Genomic DNA, 19,759 nt, shown 5'->3' with positions numbered 1-19,759 from the left:
TCCGCTGAACGGTCGCTTTCTTCCTTCTTTCTTCTCTGTCCTTCATTTGGTCCCTGTGCATGGTTGTTACAGTGACCGTCTGTGGCCAAATGCTGAGAAATGGTTTTGTCTTCCACCCTCCGTGTTTTCTGTAAGTCAGTCACTCGAATTAAGGGCAACTGTTCGGCCTCTCTGAATGCCTTCTTACGGATTCTGGCATTGGCCTTGACAGCCCGTGGAGCTACCGTGACAAATGCATGGTGGCTGTGTCACTCTGCCACTAAAGAGGCCTTTCTAGTAACTTCCCTCCCCCACTTAACTTGGCGTCTTACGTGTTACTGGGTCATTTGTACAACATAGTCCTATATGGGACTGTTTTCGTTTCATTTTTTGCATCATCCAAACTAAGGGCTTCCCTAGTGGCTCAGACCGTAAAGTGTCTGCCTGCACTGCAGGAGACCCGGGTTTGATCCCTGGGTCAGGAAAATCCCCTGGAAAAGGAAATAGCAACCCACTCCAGTATTCTTGCCTGGAGAATTCCATGGACGGACGAGCCTGGTGGGCTACAGTCAGTCCATGGGGTCGCAAAGAGTCAGACACGACTGAGCGACTTCACTTTTAAATTAAGGGAAACTGAAAACTCTGGACTCTGGCAGCTCTTGGTGTTTGTACTTGAGCTCCTGAGTAGCTGCTGCTGCCTTTTGGGGAGGCGCGGTTGTCTCCACGGGCCCCGCTGTGGCTTGTGGTGCAGGGCCACCCTTGTATTATGCTTGTGGCACCATGTTGGCTTCATCACATCTGCTTTACTTTCTGGGTTAGCTTTCTTGGGTTTTATGGTAGAATTTCTGTCTGAAAATGTACCGATTACTATTCAAGTCTGTACTAAATCCATGGAATTTAGAGAGAAATAGTGCATGGACATTCCAAAATGGTCCGGGCAGCTGTCATACTTATTTATATGTACTCTTGCCTGGAAATCCCATGGACAGAGGAGCATGGTAGGCGGCATACCTATAATGACAGTAGTCTATAAGCAGCAGTATTATACTAGGTGAGATGCTGACTCTCCAAGAACTCAAATTTTGTAATTTCCTTTGGTCATCTCTTGGATTCTTTTTTATAATCTCATACCTAGGAAATCCTTTGTGTTCAACGGAAACATTCAAGGGAGCCAGCATTAACGTGATGGGAAAAGCACCAGGCTTGAGTGGGGCAGATAGGGGATTTCAGATCCAGGCTCTGGTAACCGTGTGAGCCTTGTCAGGCGCTTCTCTAGACTGCAGTCTCCTCATCTGTCGGGCGGGGTCAGGTGGGGTTAAGGTTCGTAAGCAGACCCACGTCAGATCTTGAGAAGATGCGAGAATTAACTGAGAAGATGCATATGCCTGCTGCACTGTGCCTGTTTCCTGCTTGGGTGATTCTAAGTGGAATTAAGAATTATTTTTATTATACAGGATTGTTTCTGTTCAAGAAGATCAAACTTTGAACGATCAACTTGTTATTTACATAAATTCGATTTTACTCTTTTCCTTTTTTCAAAGTAAACTCTACTTTCTATGAAAGTTTCAGATATAAGAATAATACAGTGAAATGGAAACAGTTCCATGTTTATAAGATAATCGGACCTGCAGAAGCCTCGTCCTGAAGACCCAGACTAAGCTTTGCCTTCTTATCACAGCAGGGTGCTTATGAAACCTTGAAATGTGTAGTGGTGGGCCCTGATTTTAGTTTAGGGGGAGTCTTTCATCTTTCATCAGTTTTACTTTTCCTCAACACAGATCTTTCTTTGAAACTTGTCCAGAAATCAGTGAATCTCTCTGTCTTCTCAGTCACAATATTTGAGATGCTCCCTGGTGGTCCAGTGGTTAGGCTTTGGTGCTGTCTCTCAATTACAGCAATTGAGCAGCAAGTCTGATTTCACCTGATTTTAGAAATCTCTTTCAGTCTCAAAAATCTGTAAGTCATGTAGAAGGATTTAATGTAAACAAACATGAGTTTTCCAAACATAAGACGTTATGTAAACTACAGATATATTAGCCTTTGTTGGTAAAGGTGAAAAGGAGAGCATCTTCCCTTGATTCTTGTATTTTTCTCCTTCCATAAATATTTATCAGTCCCCTAGCAGAAGCCAGGGACTTTGCTAGGTTATAGGGTGCAGCGACGTAACAAGGCTTCCGCCCCTGGGAGTTCATTGTGCGATGCAGGAAGTAAGTCGGGTCCATCAAGAATCATCACACGGCTGGGAAGTGACTGATAACACAGAAAATCAGGAGGACAGACTTCCGGCTACAGAGACTGCTGAGGGCTCCTTGAAGGTGGTGGGGGCTGTTGGGACTGGACTTGGAGGAAGGCTGGCATTTGGACACTGGAGCCTGGTAGAAGCGTCTACCCCAGGGCAGAGAAAGATCAGCAGGAGGAAAGCCTACACACTGAACACCCCTGTGGGGAGAGCGATTCAAAGCCAGCCAGCAGTAGAACTGGGCCATGTGGTAATCCGACCCTGGCCATCCCAGGCTGAGGCTCACAGATGCCATTACAGCGAGAGGCAAGTGGAGCTTTCTTTCCAGGACTCGTCTTCCTCCTTCCTAATTCAGTCTCCCCAAACCCTTAACAGATGTAGTGTGGACCTGTAACGCATTCTGCTGCTGCTGCTGCTAAGTCGCTTCAGTCGTGTCCGACTCTGTGTGACCCCATAGACAGCCTCCCACCAGGCTACCCCGTCCCTGGGATTCTCCAGGCAAGAACACTGGAGTGGGTTGCCATTTCCTTCTCCAATGCATGAAACTGAAAAGTGAAAGTGAAGTCGCCCAGTCGAGCCCCCATGGTCTACAGCCCAGCAGGCTCCTCCGTCCATGGGATTTTCCAGGCAAGAGTACTGGAGTGGGGTGCCATCACCTTCTCCGTAAAGCATTCTACTTAGATGTAAAAAGAGAAATTTCATATTCTGAGAACCTGATTCCAGTTCTCAAAATTATTTTTTTTAACGTAAAGTCAGGTGGAGCTCCAAAATGAATTTGCTCTGATAATCTCTCATCGTAGTGCTTGTACCTGGCAGGCATACAGCTGCTGCCGTGGAAAAATAAAGGGAGCAGAAAAGAAGAAGTCGTGTCACTCATTTCAGCTCGCCCACACTGATTACTCCTCACTTGCCAGCATGAACATTGTCAGTAACATGCTGTTTCCAAGACAAATGTATTGTTCTACTGCTTAGCCACCGCTTCTAGCAGTGGCAAGTATCATTATGGTCTGCAGACTCAAGAGCACTTACGCACATTACTTTATCATCTTTCATCTTACAGATAATAACAGCTAGAATTTATCAAAAGCAATCAGGAAATTGTAGCTCAGAAAAGATCAGTAACTTGCCCAAAGGCACAGTCGTTCATTTAATAGATGCTCAATTAATATGTGTCAAAACAGACAAAGCACAAGGAACCAAAAGGGAAAAAAATAAAAATGGATTTCGAAGTTAAAAACTTGTGAGTGAAAGGATACTGTTAAGAAAGTGAGAAGACAACCCACAGAAGGGGAGAAAATATTTGCAAATTGTTTATCAGATAAGCATCTAGTGTCCAGAACTGTATAAAGAACTCTTACAACTCAAGGACAGAGAGCGCAGTTTAAAAACAGACCAAAAATTCAGATATCCAGTTCTCCAGAAAAGATACACGAATGGCCAGAAAGCCCATGATTAAATGCTCGCTCTCATTAGTCATTTGAGAAGGGCAAATCAGAACCCCAGTGCGATGCCTCACCACACTCAGTGGCCAGGACCATAATCAAAAGCAGCAGTGGCAGAGGGGTGTGGCCGCCAATGCAGTGGAGTAAGCCAGGGAGACGGGCTGCAAGACAGCATGTTCCAGAGATGACGTCCAAGCCAGACGTAGAAGGGCAGCCCCACTGAGCCACCAGGAGGGTCATCCGTGCCCAAGGGGGTTTCAGCAGCAAGTAGTCTTAGCTGAGATGCCAAGAGAGGCTGCAGTGCTATTGGAACACCCAGCTAGCTGATTGCAAGAGATGACAGGCTATATTAGCCCAACTCCTTTTAGCCTGGGTTTGTTTTCATACTGGTTCAGATTACTGAGAGAGGAAGAGTTGAGACACACAAGATTGACTTCTCAGCTTCCAGTATGGCACTGTTAGCTTGTGATGTGTTCAGTTAGACAGTTAGACACAAGTTCAGCCCAGGTGTAAGAATTAGGGTGCAGGGACTTCCCTAGTGGTCCAGTGGCTAAGGCTCCACACTCCCAATGCAGGGGGCCCGGGGTTCAATCCCTGGTCAGGGAACTAGATCCCACATGCTGCAACTAAGACCTAGAGCAATAAAACAAATAAAAATAAATATTAAAAAAAAAAAGAGAAGTAGGGTGCAAACTCTACCATGTGATTTAAGGAACTCAGAGTAGATCTGAAAAAGATTTTATATGTAAAACTGAATTACTTTGCTGTATGCACGGAAGTAGCAACATTGCAAATCAACTGTACTTCAATTTTCTTTAAAAAATTGTTACTTTAAGTGAAAGAAGCCAGATGCAAAAGATTACATATGATGTGATTCCATTTAAGTGAAATGTCCAGACAAGGCAAGTCCTTTGAGGCAGAAAGCAGATTGTTGTTTGTTAGGGGAAAGAGGAAGGTAGAAATTGGGGGTCACTGTTCACAGGTACAGTGTCCTTTTTTGGAGTGATGGAAATGTTCTGGAATTAGGTAGTGGTTGCACAGTGGTAACTGTATGCTTTAAAATGATGTATCATTTTATGTTACATGAATTTTATCTTACTTTTGTAAATGGGGAAAAAAAAAAACAGAAACAAAGATTCTTGAAACTTAACAGTTGGAAGATGGCAGAACCAACTCTTGAACCTAGGTCTCTCACTCAGAGTGCATGCTTTCAGTATGCAGAAATTCTGATTTGTAAGCCTGGGATTGGAATTGGACGTCTGTATTTTTAAGAATCTCCACGTGCGAGTCCAGTTTACCGCTCTCCACCTCTCTTTGATCTGAACTGTCAAGATGTATTTGCAGTTAATTAGCCCTGACACCGCCCCTGTGCTTTCAAGTTTCTTAAATATCACAGGACACACACAGAATATATCTGGGAAAAAATGTCCTCATTACCTAGACAGCTGGGAATCAATACCTGACTTAAGCCAAACCTGAAGCTTGGATCTCAGGCTTTCCTAAGGGACTGGTAGTTGGATTGTGAGAGGGTGCTTTTTAAAAATTTTTGCTTTATAGTTTGTTTTATAGAACCGAACTCTCTGCTATTCCAGGGAGTCGTAACTGATGAAAATAATGCTCTGTGAATCTTTCAGCTTTTGGCCAAGCAATACCAAGCAGTACATGTGATAAAGGGGTATCAGGGAGACCTGCTCACTCTTTCTTTTAAATTAAAAGGAAGAACACAATATATTCCTTCCCCGTCCCTGCTTAGAGTGACTTAAGACAGAAGCGAAGTACATGGCGACTCTCAGGATCAAGAAGGTTCCAAGTCGTTCTAAGGAGGATGTGTCTTGCCTGATGGGTGGGTGACGGTGTTGGGCACTCCTGTGCTTGCTCCCAGCCTCTGGAGGTGTGTCTTAGCTCCTCAGTGTAAATGCAGGGGTCATTCTGCCCATCAGTTGGCAGCTTACCTTTTTCTTGCATCCAGTATCTTTAAAATGTGGTCATATTGCTTTCAAGCTACTTATTTTAAAAAACGAACCAGTTCTGCTGTGTCCCTAAGTTCAGAAAAATGATGAAGCCCGTTTCGCTGGCCTGTGTCCATCAGGCATTGAGCTGTTTCTCTGTGCCTGGCAGTTTATCTTGGTGCTCATGAGAACTCTCCAAGGTCCATGCCTTTCTGTTCTGTTCGTGTAAAAGGACATCAAGGCGCAGGGCTCCGGAGATTATGCTGTTATTCAGTGGGAAAGCGAAGATTTGGGCCCAGATCAGCCTTGTGCTTTAATTACCTATGCTCCAGAGATGGGAAAACAGATACTCAGATCCAAACTCTGCACTTAATGACTCAATGACCCTAGACAACCCACTTGACCTCTCTGAGCCTATTTCTTTATCTGTCTTACAGGTTAATGATAATAATTACCTATTTTGTTAGATTGTAAAGAGACCTTTAAAAGGGGATATTTTATGAATTATTCATAATGATGAGTGACTGGCACTGAGTACTCAATTACACATTAGCTGCCATTATTATTATTACATCATCACCTATTTTCCAAATTATTTCACTAACTTATGGAGAAGTTGGCCAAGGGACAAGTGGGATGTCACTCAGCAGTTTCCACTTCCGTAGGGAAAGCATCCAAGTCCAGGTTGAGTGATGGGTCATCAGAGCTGACACTGGTCTTTCCCTCTCCAGCCAGCAGAACGCTTTCACCGGTGGTGGCTCATCCGATGCCCCTGGAAGTTCAAAAAGCGTCCACAGGTGGAGCTAAGCATGCTCGTGGTTAGCCAAGGGCAGTAACCCGCCCCAGGTTATTATACATACGGTGAGGTTTGGAGCCAAAATACGATACGCTTTTTACTCCTAAGGCCAGGCTTTTCCACTGAAAGGGAACCAGGTCAAAGAGAGGGAAGAAGGGCACAGGGAGGCGGGGCCTTGGTGGAGGTTGCAGCTCTGAGCCCCAGCCAGCAGGTGGCAGCGTGGAGTGTGGATAGGCGGGGTGCTTAGGGGGCTCTGCTGACCGCAGTGCTGGCCCCTCGGTGTCACTAGGACTGTTGGGGGCTGCGTTGTTCCCCTGCAGCCTCTGCCCCCCGCCCCCGGCAATCCCCCTACCCCCCACCCCGACCCCCACTTCCCACCAAAACCCAGAAGTTGGCCCCAAAGTAATCATCTGAGAGGGACTCAGCTCAGCCTCATCCTCCTAGGCTAAGTGTTGATTCTTTGATTTTATTTTGCCTGAGTAATATATGATCTTAAGAAAATATTTAGAAAATGGAGCTAATGGGGAAAAAAATGGGGCGGGGGGAAGGGGACTCGTAATCTCCTTAATCAGAAATTTACTGGATTTACGTTATGTGATTTGTTTGGTTTACAAACGTTGGATCGTACTGTAGATTAAAATCATCCCTCCTTACGTCGATTTTTCCTAGTCTGTGTCACATTCAGAAGAATTTAACTGTAGGCAGATAAACTGCCTGGGTCTTTCTTCAGCCTTTTGACTGGTAGGGATTATCCCTCCTTCCAGCCTGCTTTCACTGTTGGTAAAGAACTTCACATTTTTATCAATACCATCTCAAACTGAAACCATCCCTCTTTCTCCATAAAAATGTATGTTTTATAACATTCCTTGCAGGCTGTTCAAATCTCAGTTTGCTTCTTCACCTGGAGCAGCACTGTCCAGTAGAACTTTCTGAAGTGATGGAAATTTTTTAAAATTTATTTTTAATTGAAAGATAATTGCTTTACGATATTGTGTTGGTTCCTGCCATACTGAAGTGATGGAAGTGTTGAAATTCTTTCCTTTCTCACGTGGTATCCACCAGCCACACGTGATGACTGAGCACTTGAAATGTGGCTGATGCGTCTTCATGAACTGAAAGCTTTCCAAATTCATTGGTACCACTGATTCGACAGCCTTTGTTTCAAATATGTTGGGGGACACAGATCTTGGGAAACAGAAAGAACCCTTGCTGTCCTCTGCCCTTTACTGCTATCCTTAATGTCCAGTTCAGCTTCATTTACTCCACTGGTTTATGTATCTGTCTCTTTTGAATTCAAATTTGGCACAACCATGAAGAAATGTACTTCGTGTAAATCAGAGTGTTGGGACTATAGCTGTTGCTTGCGTATCCATGTGACACCTGCTAGCATATGTCAAATGGTGCCTGTAATTTGGGCTCCCCTCATAGCTCAGCCAGTAAAGAATCTGCCTTCCTATAATTTGTCAGTACATCTTTATAAAATACTGAAATTAGTTTTGTAAGTGTTTTGTATAGATATATGGATAGAGAGTAAATGTGTACCTATGGAAATTTCAGATTTTTCAGGTAACTATGGTTCATATTGTTTTTTTAAAACCGCTGGTAAATCTCTGTTGTTTTCCATTGTAGTTTCTTTCAAGATGGTTTGAAAACAGCTGATAAATTGAAACAGTACATTGAAAAACTGGCTGCTGATTTGTATAATGTAAGTTCTTCACAAAATGCATGCACTTTAACTTGGTTTTGTGGATAAATAACAGTAAATTTGTAATCTGTATTCTAAGAGTGCTAAAGAAAAGAAGACAGGGTGAAGTGATGTGTCAGCATAAACCTAAGGCCGATAAACTTTTCTTTCCCCTCCAGTTTAACTTGGAGACATCATCCCTGGTCAGATATTCCAGAGTATGTTTCTGGGACATAGGAAGAGCAGGGTAGGGCAGGGAGCAGGTGGATGGCCATTGATTCTGAATGACTATCATCACATGAGTGCCCTTTCATCAGCAGTTGCAGAAAGAGAAAAAGAAATTTTTATCCTGGAAGGAAAGCAGCTAAGTGACTGTCTCTGAATGAGCAGATATTTATGATTTTTTTTGCTTGCTTGCTTGTTTTATATTCCTTCTCCTTTCTTTCCCCCTACTGTCTGTGTTTTGCCTTTATAATAAGAAAATCAAGAGGAAAACTTTTTTGAGCAAGAAACTAAATGCCTATGTAGAAATCTCAAATTTGTTCTTCATGAACCAGTTGGCAATGAATAATATTAAAAGTATATACAAGGACCTAATGTACAGCTCATGGAACTCTACTCGGTGTTATGTGGCAGCCTGGATGGGAGGGGGAGTTTGGGGGAGAATGGATACTTGCATACATATGGCTGAGTCCCTTTGCTGTTCATCTGAAATTACCGCAGCACTGTTAATCGGCTGTACCCCAATACAAAATAAAAAGTTGAAAGTTTGGGGGTGGAAATGAACATTCACTTTCAGAATTAAAAAAGAAAGTATGTACTTAGGAGTGTAACTGCATGTACTCAAATAAAGTTTTAGCGTTACAAATGATACTCTGATAGAACTTCAAAAATACACAGCTGTGAATTTTTTCTGATTTTTCTTGAATAAGCTAACATGGCTCAGGTTGCAGTTAAATTCCAAGTAATTAGGAAAAGCAGCACCAAAGAAAAAGAAAAGAAGAAAGGAAAGCAGCACCAGTCCCTTGCCCTCGTGTAAACTTTGTAAACTTTCGTCTATGCATTAGCTCTGGGATTCCTGTCATTCTGAGGGTTGTCTTCTGGCCATTCAATCACATCATGGTATTTCCGCTACCACCCTTTGAAAAACTCAAATGACTCAGTGTTACTTCTTACCTTTGTTTAAAATAGTCCTTCTGAGTTAATTGTCTAGCTTAGATATACTATGTAATAAGAAAGCATGTTGCATTATTCACTAATTTCCAACCTCTCTGGTAGTTTAAGAAGATGAGAAAATCGTGCCTGTCAGAAATGAGACCATGCGAAGGACTTTAATAAGGAAATCAACTGTATAATTGTTTGATGAGTGGTATTTATTTGGATGAATTAAGCTCTGCTCGTAAATGTATGAGAGATGAGTGATAGAAGAAACGTTTTTCTCTCATAGATCAAACAGACCCAGGATGAAGAAAAGAAACAGCTGACCGCACTCCGAGACCTAATAAAGTCCTCCCTCCAACTGGATCAGAAAGAAGTAGGTGGTCTCTGTGTTTCCATCAGGGCTCACCTTCTGAGTGGGGCCTCGCATCCCGACCTGCAGAACAAGCGTAGAGAGGGCTTCCTGCCAGGGTGGTCGTGGTGTTGGTGGGGACAGATGAGACCCAAGATACAGCTGTCATCTAAAACGCAGTAGAAACAGCCTCTGAGTTCCCATTCCCTCCTTGTAAAAGAACAAAAAATGATGTGCCCAGTTCCATGACCAGATTTGCCATCCTGGCTCTAAGAGATGTGCTTCAGAAGAGCATCCCCCCACGCTTTGAAGAGTAAGCATTGATGAGCACACCCCCATTCCTCTTAGGTCATCCCGGTCTTTCCAGGCAGCTAAGAGGAGCCTTTCTCATTCTACCAGAAAAACAGAGAACTTATTTTGATGCAGAGCATATAGAGCTTTTGTCCCAACAGTTAGAAAAATTAATGTGAGGTTGTCCTTGTGGGCTGAAACGGCCTATATGGTGAATGGTTAAGTGTTAAATGAGTGCAGTACACATCCTTAATGACTAGTCTCATCTGTTCGTTTGGTCAAGCATTTAATGAATACTTACCGTGCACCAACAACTGTTCTAGGCACTGAACTTGGGTCCCTTCCGTCAAGGAGCTCATTGCCTAGTAGGAAATAGTCAGCCGTGGGAACCAGCGATCAGACCTACAGCAGTATGGAAGCTGTAAGAGATTGGGAGGGGCCGTGCCAGAAAAGAGAAGAAGCTAGAAAGACTCAGGCGGAGTCTGCAGCCCACCTACAGCCTGGGCTGGGGCAGGGTGGGCGGAGGAGTGAGACATGCTGCTTCTGAGGCAAAAACCCAGACATGGTTGTGGAGGACCTGGGGTGCAGCTGAAGGGAAGGGACTTCACGTGAAGGCACATGGGGTGCTGCGCACCGTTCATTGCGTGGGAGAAGGTAGTGCTTACGTTATGCAATGACGATGGATTCAGTTTAAGTGCAGTACTTAATCAAAATCACACAAAATACAGCACTTTTTTATAGTGCCAGTTCCTCCCTGTATTATCTCACAATTGCAAGCTGATTTTTTTTTTTTTTTAATTTTTGGCTGTACGGTGCATCATGTGGGAATCTTAGTTCCCTAACCAAGGATTGGACCCACCCTTCCTGCAGAGAAAGGCAGTCTTAACCACTGGACCTCTGGGGGAAGTGTCCCCCCTGCTTTTTTTTAAAATGTTGCAAACTAACCCTCTGTAAATTCCTAAAGTTTCCAAAAGGGGTTCAATGAGTCCAAAACAGGAACAAAGCAAACCCCCTCAAGCATGTACCAGCACCGTTAATCTTAAAGCAACCTTGAAGGTTCCCTTGACTGAATGACTGTCACCCTCTACCCTCCTGCCTCCTCAAATCCAGTTTTTATATAAATCCTGGGTGTTCATGCAGTGAGTGGAGCCTGTAGCCCTGCTCTGAGCACCTGCTGATCCCTGGAAGGAGGCATCAAGGGCCTGGGAGGCGTGTGAGCTTGTACCCAGCTCACCCAGTCTCTGCAGCGTCTGCACCTGTGCTCTGAGGCTTCAGATCATGCTTATTGCTGGCCCTGGGAGAAGCTGTCTCCTGTAGCTTCTTACTTCTCAGTGTAAGAGTCCTAGAAATACCCAACTGGAGGGGTAAGAGCTAGGTCTCTGTCTGGGGAGAAAACAACACGGTTTTTAACTCGCAGTTGTAACTTAAGCACTTCCTACCTTTGTTTTGTCACACGGGTTTACCTCTTTCCTGTGCGTGGAAGCTTTCTTGGGAGAAAAAAGAAAAAAAGATTATTACAGTCCCTTTTTGTTTTGCATAAAGACTATTCTGCTCACACTAGTTAAACAGCATAGTTGCATCTAAGGCTCTCATACGCATGAGGGAATCCACATGATTGATTTTGATTCCACCCCAGATTAATAAGTAAGTTTTCATTAACACCACGTCCAGAGTATTTTACAAGTAGAGTTGACTTCACAACATGCCTGTCCCATTCTCATGGTGTTTATCATCTCTTGCCACAATGTATCTTTAGAAGGTAATGATTTTTAATGACTTAGTAAAAGGCTGTCCACTAGAGAGTTCTTGCACTCCAGTTGGGAAGAGTGTAAAATAATCTAAAATAAGGACTTGAGAAATTAAAGTCCCCCATCAAATCATTCAGCCTCCTCACCCCCACCAGCTTCAACCTGGCTCCATTAAAGGAAGCTTCAAGAATTTGAACTCTAAATAGAATCTTTGGATTTTTGGTAGATTCATTTTTTTTCCTTGTCACAATTCTTTATTGACTTTTGGCAAATGTTTCAGGAAATTAGTTATCTTAGGTTTTTATAATAGCCTAACTTTGTAAAAGGACTGTTTGCCTTAATACTATTTTCAGGGTTGAAAATATTTTATTTTTAATGATGCTATCCATAAATCGTTCCCCAAACTCCACCTTCTTTTTTTGAATCTGTCTCAGTAACCCATCTTAGTTTGCAAACTATACGTATTTTGCTTCTCTCTCCTTTCACAGTATCTGGTACGTTGCCTGGCACCCCAGAACAACTCAGTAAATATTTAGTGAGATGAAATGAACTCCTCTGCCCACTCCATTCATACCTTACATTAGAAATTTGAAGCTTCTATAAATAGAGGTTTAGTTATAAATTGGATGGCAGAAACAGTTATAAGCCATTAAGTCAATGAGGGTGTAATTGCTTGCAGTTTTAGAGGATGTGAGATTCTGCTCCTTTGTAATGCATCTTATATGTTAATAAGGTTTTCTAATAAGAAGGTAAGCTAATTTGTACTGCTAATAGAGAATAGGAAATTGAACTAAAAAAAATACCACCATAGTTTCTCATTCTGTAGTTTACATCTCTTGACTCACATCGTGGCATTTCTCCGAGGTTTTCTTTTTAAGTGTAAGTCTAGTTTTAAATTGCTTGCCTGACTGAGTTTCTCATTTGCATCTCCCTTTCCTCGGCACATATTGGTTCCTGTTCTACTGTTAGAGGATTGACAGTCTATTTCATCCCTTCAGCTTTGCTTTGTTTAGTTATTGTGTGTGTGAAAGTCACTCAGTTGTGTCCGATTCTTTGCACCCCCGTGAACTGCAGCTTGCCAGGCTCCTGTGTCCATGAATTCTTCAGGCCAGAATACTGGAGTGGGTGGCCTTTCCTTTTTCCAGATTGTTGCGTTATTAAGTGTTAACAATTCTCCAAGATTTACTTTCTCGAAAAATAGAGTCCTCTTTTTGTTTATCTGGAGTGCCATGCTGAACCATCATTTCTCAATATCATAATCATTTGTGTGACTTTCTTAGGTCATAAAACTCATTAGTAGTTAGTTTAGGGTTGTTGATGCTACTTCTGACTCATCACTTCCTTCCTGCTTGGTTTAATGAAACAGACTTCTGGGGTCAAAGCCTAGGCTTCAGCCACTTTATTAACCTTTAAAACTATGTTTGTCTGATATAAAGCAAAGTGAAAGTGAAGTCGCTTAGTCGTGTCCGACTCTTTGCAACCCCATGGACTGTAGCCTACCAGGTTCTTCGGTCCATGGGATTTTCCAGGCAAGCAAGGAATATTCAATCTGCTTGTTATTCAGAATTTAAAGTTAATTTAGGCTAGTAAAAATATATGTAAGGAATGTCTTAGTAGTAAGTTTACGGAATATAATAGTTTTCATCAGTTGTCACCATCTGAATCCTTATTTTTTAAAAAAGATAAGTACTTTTACTTTTTTATACTTGGACCTTTATCTTAAATGTTAGCAGGCCAGTTAAGGTGAAAGATGAATAGTTTTAAAGCATTTAGACAGACTAGGAATTATGCGAGCAGATAAAGAGTTCATTGAAAAGGGGTCCAAGGAAGATAGTAATTCTTTTAATAAGAATCTATATCAAGGAGATTTTAGAGTTTGTTTTTAATGTTGTGGGGAGGTATAGATGTGGCAAAAATACCTGTTAAGTAATTTTCCATAGTTAAGTGATTTCCCTGAGATTTCACTGGGTTAAGGCAGGAACTCTGTGGGTTTCATTTATCCCAGCCTGTTATTTTTGTCTCATGGCTCAAGTTCTACCACCTGATCTGATTTTCTGTCCTCATATTTCTTGACTAATATTGTGGACACGCTGCTGCCTCCTTGAAAAAAATCCCAGGTGTCCCCACCGTTGTATTGGGGTGTCCCTGGAGGCACTGGAGGAGGCAGACTCCTGCCTGTTTGGTATGAGGTTCGGTCCCTCAGTCACAGCCCCTGAGTCCAAGGCTGTAGACCCCGGTTAAAAGTAAACCTGGAGGGGAATTTTTCAGCATTCCTAAGCTCCCCTCTTCCTCGGATGATTAAAACTGTCCAATGATATATTTCAGCTGGAGGGAACCTGGCCAGTTAAAGAAATGACTCAGATTAAGAAAACAAGCAGGGACTTCCCTGGTGGCCCAGTGGTTAAGACTCTGAGCTCCCAATGGAGGGGGCACAGGTTCGATCCCTGGTTGGGGAACTAAACTCCACAGCTGCATGTCCAATAAATAAATCAAACAAACAAAAAAAGAAACCAAGCAGAGTTTGTAACCTCTTTAGTCTGAGTCGCCAAGCCCGGTACAGCGTGCAGTCAGCTCTCAGTTACCCTCGCTAGCGAGCAGGACAGCGGGGGCCAAGGGTGAGCGTCCAATTCTGGGACAGGCTGTGTCCCAGCCAGCGTCCTCAGCACATTTGCAGCACCCGGTTTTTCGGGAGCATCCGGGGCATGCTTTTGAACAGTGAGCTCATGGTGTGTGCGGTAGCCCTACGGATTTCCCTGCAGCTGTTACTGACATTCACCGAGCACTCACCCAGCACATGCTGTTGGTCCAGGGGATCTTGAAGTCCAGGGAGAGGCCATCCTGGCCTGGGAGGCAGGCCGTGGGCGATGACGAGTAAATGTGCCTCAGCCTCCTGCCTCTTTACCGTCATGCTTCAGGGGTTGCTTCTAAGCTGTTTGTTTTTATTTTTATTAAATTCTCTTCACTTCACATACATTGTAGGAAAACAAAGGGTCTTCCTACCATTTGTTGTTTTCTTTAGACTTTGTAAGTAAAGAACTGGGTTTTTTTTTTTACACATAAACATGGTGAGGTTTGTCAGCCCTTTAATTTTGGTGAAGCGTGTACTTCCTCTTCCATTCAGCTTTCTTTTCCCTCTGTTCTCAAATGACCTGAAATGAAACTTGATAAAGATGTTTTCTTATCCTACCACCCAAAGTTTATCATGACTCTGAATTGTGAGTGAGAGAGAGATACCTGATGTTAATTACCCTTACAGTGATGTTTTCTCTGTGTGTTGTAAAAAGTGCTTAGCCTATAAACAATAAGACTATCAATGAAATTAACTGTATTTTCAAATGTTCTGCCTTTTTTTCCCTCTTGCTTTTGCCCTTCCTGATCGAAGTCTAGGAGAGTAAGTCAATGCGTTTTGTCAGACCGTATTGTCTGTGTCTAACGCCCCGGGTTCTCGTTCTACAGTTCAGCGTCGTCAGTTGTTTTTTACATTTCCATAGTGCAGTCTTTAGAAACGAGGGGAAAGCATTCGTGGATGTTACATCGAGCTTGTCTGCATCTGTGTTGTCCTGTCACTATGTCATACACTTTTCCCTGCCACCGAGTCATCTTTTTAAATGCAAAGCATGGGTATAGGTGTATTTTTACAGAGTACTCAGTTGCAAAACAAGAGTTTTATTGCAGTTCTTCATCCCTCACTGAGAAGAGGTACTTTTTGTTGGGGGTATTTTAGCAGAAAAGGTGAGGGACAGGCAGCGTGCCCGGAGGAGGAATTCTCGGGGTGCATGAGCTTTGCTGGGTGCCCACCTCACTTCCCCTAGCCCTCTCTGCGCTCGCCTCCGCTGCCAGCGTAGACTAGTTTGAGTCCTAGAATAGCTTGCCGCTGCAGTGTCTCTGAAGTAGAGCTGGCTTCTACTAGAAATAGGAGACCCGGACCCCAAGCCTCAGCTCAGGCTTGTCTGGCAATTGCTTACCTGCCCAGTTTCCTCCGCTAGTATATGATCAAGGACCCGGCAGCTCTCAAAAGTCCACAGTTCTCTTAGCTCCAGACCAACAGGCCAAGGCTCCATGGCAGACTAGAGTCAAGGAGTGAATTGTCTCGGCGTGAGCCTTATCCACGGCGTCTCCTTTCTAGGATTCCCAGAGCCGGCAAGGAGGCTACAGCATGCACCAGCTGCAAGGCAACAAGGAGTACGGCAGCGAGAAGAAGGGCTACCTGCTGAAGAAGAGTGACGGGTACGTCCGCAGCCAGCCCGGGGTCCCCTGTGTGCTCAGCATCCTTCCAGGGGCCAGTAGCCTAGGGACCTGCCCCAGCCGCTCAGGCAGGGAGACGCACTTACAGTCTTGCGTGCACCAGCTTCGAAGGATGCTTCCCTCAGGCAAGGCTGAGAGTTAACCTGCTGTCTTTAGAAGCAGTGGTAACTGGCCTGTGTCCGCAGATGGCGCCTGTGACTTGTAATGTGTGGTTGAGGAAGGCAGGGACTGTCCCCACGCGTTCAGCAGATACCTTCTGGCAGTCCTACATGCCACGCACTGTTGTAGATGCTGGGGATACAACTCTGAACCAAAGAAAGTCCTTATTGTTATAGAGCTTACATGCTCACCAGGGAGGCAGACAATCAAGAAGGAAATGCATTTATACATATATGTATAGAAAATGTAGAATGCCGTTTCATAGGTCTGAAATTTTAGCTTTTCTAGATGATACCCAAAGTATCTTAAAACAGCTTGCTTTTTCAACCAACAGTATGCTTCAAAAGTCTACGTAGGTGGCCCATATTGTAGCTGTGTTATTCTTTGTAAACGCCTGCATGGTACCCTGTAGTACGAATGTAACAGGAATCATTTACTTATTCTCCTGCTCTCAGATTTCTGTTGTTGTCTCCTGTTTTCACTGTCAACAACAGTGCTGCGGGCTTCCCTGGCGGCCCAGTGGTTAGGACTCCGCTTCCACTGCAGGGGACACAGGTTCAGTCCCTGCTGAGGGAAGTTCCACGTGCCGTGAAGAGCGGCCAGAGGGGGAGGAAGCCCAGTGCTTTGGTGCCTCCTTGTGTGCCTACGAGTCTGCATTCCCCTCCCCCTGGGGTAATAAACGGCAGCCCAGACCCTGGCCTGTGTGGGGTCTGCTTGGGGGTTTTTGTGATGGTGGTCAAGCATGACACCGTGCAGCTGCGTGAAGCAGGTACTGTATCAGGTTGTGTTTGGCTCCATCCTTAGGATCCGGAAAGTGTGGCAGAGAAGGAAGTGCTCCGTCAAGAACGGGATCCTGACCATCTCCCACGCCACAGTAAGTGTATCCGCTCATTCACCACCCATGTCTATGATGACTCTGGCCACATGGCCCGGAAAGCAAGTGCATGATGTAACCAGCCTAAAAATCTCCCTGCGTGTGTTTAACGTGTGGGATTCACTCCGAGGGTTTAGGAGATTCCTTCACAAAAGAAGTCTGTCCCTCTTTGTCCTGCCTGGTTCTCCTGTTTCACCAGAACTTTGCCTTCTGCTCCCTCGAAACCGAATCAGGCGCTCCTTTACTTTTTTCATTTCATCTCTGGGAAAATATTGTTGGCTCTTCTGAAGTTTTAACACATCTAGATGCTACCCAAATTATCTCAACAGCTGGCTCTTTCTTTAGAAATCTGTGTAACTTCACACATACGTGGAAAACCTGAAGTTTTCTGAATCCCAGGTTCACCATTTGCCTGGAGAAAAGCGTTTAACTGCCAGAGGTGCTGGTGACGACTGAATGAGGCACCATGCTGGGTGGGGGCCACAGTTACTAGCAGTTGGTATTTGTGTCACCAACTAGTACCAAACAGCAGCTGCTATTTGTGCTGCCTCCTCCTCGGACGTCCCTGCAGGTGCTGAAATCTATTGACAGGCAGCCTGCTCTGCTACACACGCTGGAAATTGTGAGTCCACCTCAGCTGCCCCCAGAGCAGACCAGGGCAAGTGGGTCCTCTCCACCTCACCTCTGGCCACCTCCCACTGGTTTCTGTTAACCTGGTCCCTACTTTTCATTGGCTTCAAGCCACACTTTACCGCCAGTTACATCGCTTTGTAATCACATAACCTGCCCCCACAGAATGATCTCTGTGGCCAGTTTTAGCTGGCTTCTCCAGACTTTGCAAACACCTCTGATTCCTTAGAAACAGATTGAAAATCAGGGCCAGAAGTTTCCTGAGAAAACATGCCGAATTCAGTGATCTTTTGAAAAGTGGATAAAAGAGCTTTTTTCGGTCAGGAAATACAGGGTCTTTGTTTGGGACCCCTTTATTAAGACAGGGGAATTCCTCATGCTGGAAGGGCCCAGTCACTTTGGCAGGTTCTTCTTACCAGGTTGATTTGGGAGAGGGTCAAGTTGTGTTTAGATTGGTGAGCCATGGCCTGTTGGCTTGACCACACACTTGCGTTCTGCTCCAGGGACCATTCGTCTCTCTAGCTGACTGTTTTGGAAGAAATCCATTTTCTGTTTACCTGCACACATCCCCAGAGATTTCTTCTATAATTTCACTGCTTCACACATACCTGTTAAAAGACTTTTTTTTTTTTAAATTTACTATTCAAAGTAATGCAGCACTTGGGGAATCAAATTCAGTGAGAACCTCTGAATCTGCTGTCACAGTAATATTGATCGAGTCTAGTATCTGTTCAGTGCAGCGTGAGATGTTTTCATTTAAAAAGCCAATTCTGACAAATCTGTGGCAAACAGCGTAAAGCTTAAGGATAAAAGTGTTTATGTTAAGCCACTAGACCATTATAAATAGATTTCTGTATCTTTGTGTTGTTTGCTTTTACTTTAGTTTTTTAGCATCGACATATAATACAGTAGAACAAGCGTTCCAAGAAAAATACAAGGATTCTGTGTGAAGTACCGCTTGACCGTCATGATCCTGAGAAATTATTTTCAAAAGTGTAAGAAGCTAGTGTCCTGCTTGCCTCTGAGTTCCCAGTGCCTGTGTTCTTTCTACTACATGATAGTCCTTTCCTCTGATGCCAGCTTTTGTTAAGATACTTTACTCCTCACCTGTCAACTGGGATATTAACCGTTCCTGCCTTTCAGTGCCATGAGAGTTAGATGATTCATTTAAAGCTTTATAGAGCCTGGACCACAGTAAGTGTCCCTCAGTCGTGTCCAGCTCTTCACGATTCAATGGACTGTACCCTGCCAGGCTATGTCCATGGGGTTCTCCAGGCAGGAATACTGGAATGGGTTGCCATTCCCTTCTCCAGGGATCTTCCCAATCCTGGGATTGAACCCACATCTCCCACATTTCAGGCAGATTTATGTTTACCATTTGAGTCACCAGGGAAGCCAAGTGTCTGGTAAACTTAAATGATTACTCATCTTTGCTGGTGGTTAAGGCTCCGAGCTTCCAGTGCAAGGGGCATGGGTTCGATCCCTGGTCAGGGAACTAACATCCCACATGCCACGTGGTGTGACCCAAAAAAAAAAAGTTTAAAAAAATATGATTGGGATGATGTTACCCATCACCGTGGGCCCAGACTGCCATGATTTGAGTCAAAATAACACTGAATTCCTCATGCTGTTGCTAAGTCACTTCACTCGTGTCTGACTCTGCGACCCCACAGACAGGCAGCCCACCAGGCTCCCCCATCCCTGGGATTCTCCAGGCAAGAACACTGGAGTGGGTTGCCGTTGCCTTCTCCAGTGCAGGAAAGTGAAAAATGAAAGTGAAGTCGCTCAGTCGTGTCCGACTCTTAGCGACCCCATGGACTGCAGCCCACCAGGCTCCTCCATCCATGGGATTTTCCAGGCAAGAGTACTGGAGTGGGGTGCCATTGCCTTCTCCGTAAATCCCTCATAGTAGTGCCCAATTCATAGGTACATGTAAAGATTAAATGAGTTCATTGATTATAAGTAATTAGAACACAATGCAAGTTGGAAGTAGCACTCAATAAATGTTAGCTGTCCTTATTGCTGTTACTATCACCTTCTTCCCTCATGTGTTAACATCTCATATTTAATCTCACTTATTGGAATTCCTTTGTACTGCTGTTTCTTCCTGGAGGGACTTGATGAAGCTCATCTGGAGCAACTGACCTCTCATAGGAATTTCATTTCTTCCTGTTAGAAGTGGACAACACTTCTGGCACCTCCAGGCATCACAC

General features: G+C 44.2%; 1 protein-coding gene across 1 annotated transcript in view; it reads left to right on the top strand.

Moving 5' to 3' along the window:
- Positions 1-19,759, top strand: part of ASAP1 (ArfGAP with SH3 domain, ankyrin repeat and PH domain 1) — a 337,578-nt gene that overhangs the window by 260,868 nt on the left and 56,951 nt on the right. Inside the window, exons 10-14 of the mRNA XM_018058570.1 lie at positions 8,035-8,110; positions 9,537-9,623; positions 15,021-15,029; positions 15,765-15,865; positions 16,847-16,916. Of these exons, the coding sequence (XP_017914059.1) occupies positions 8,035-8,110; positions 9,537-9,623; positions 15,021-15,029; positions 15,765-15,865; positions 16,847-16,916 (343 nt within the window). The remainder of the gene's footprint in view (positions 1-8,034; positions 8,111-9,536; positions 9,624-15,020; positions 15,030-15,764; positions 15,866-16,846; positions 16,917-19,759) is intronic.

This window comes from Capra hircus, chromosome 14 (assembly GCF_001704415.2).
Source record: "Capra hircus breed San Clemente chromosome 14, ASM170441v1, whole genome shotgun sequence".
In the NCBI taxonomy this organism is placed as follows: Eukaryota; Metazoa; Chordata; class Mammalia; order Artiodactyla; family Bovidae; genus Capra; species Capra hircus.
The sequence above is the reverse complement of the archived record's forward strand: the minus strand, read 5'-3'. Positions and strand labels throughout refer to the sequence as shown.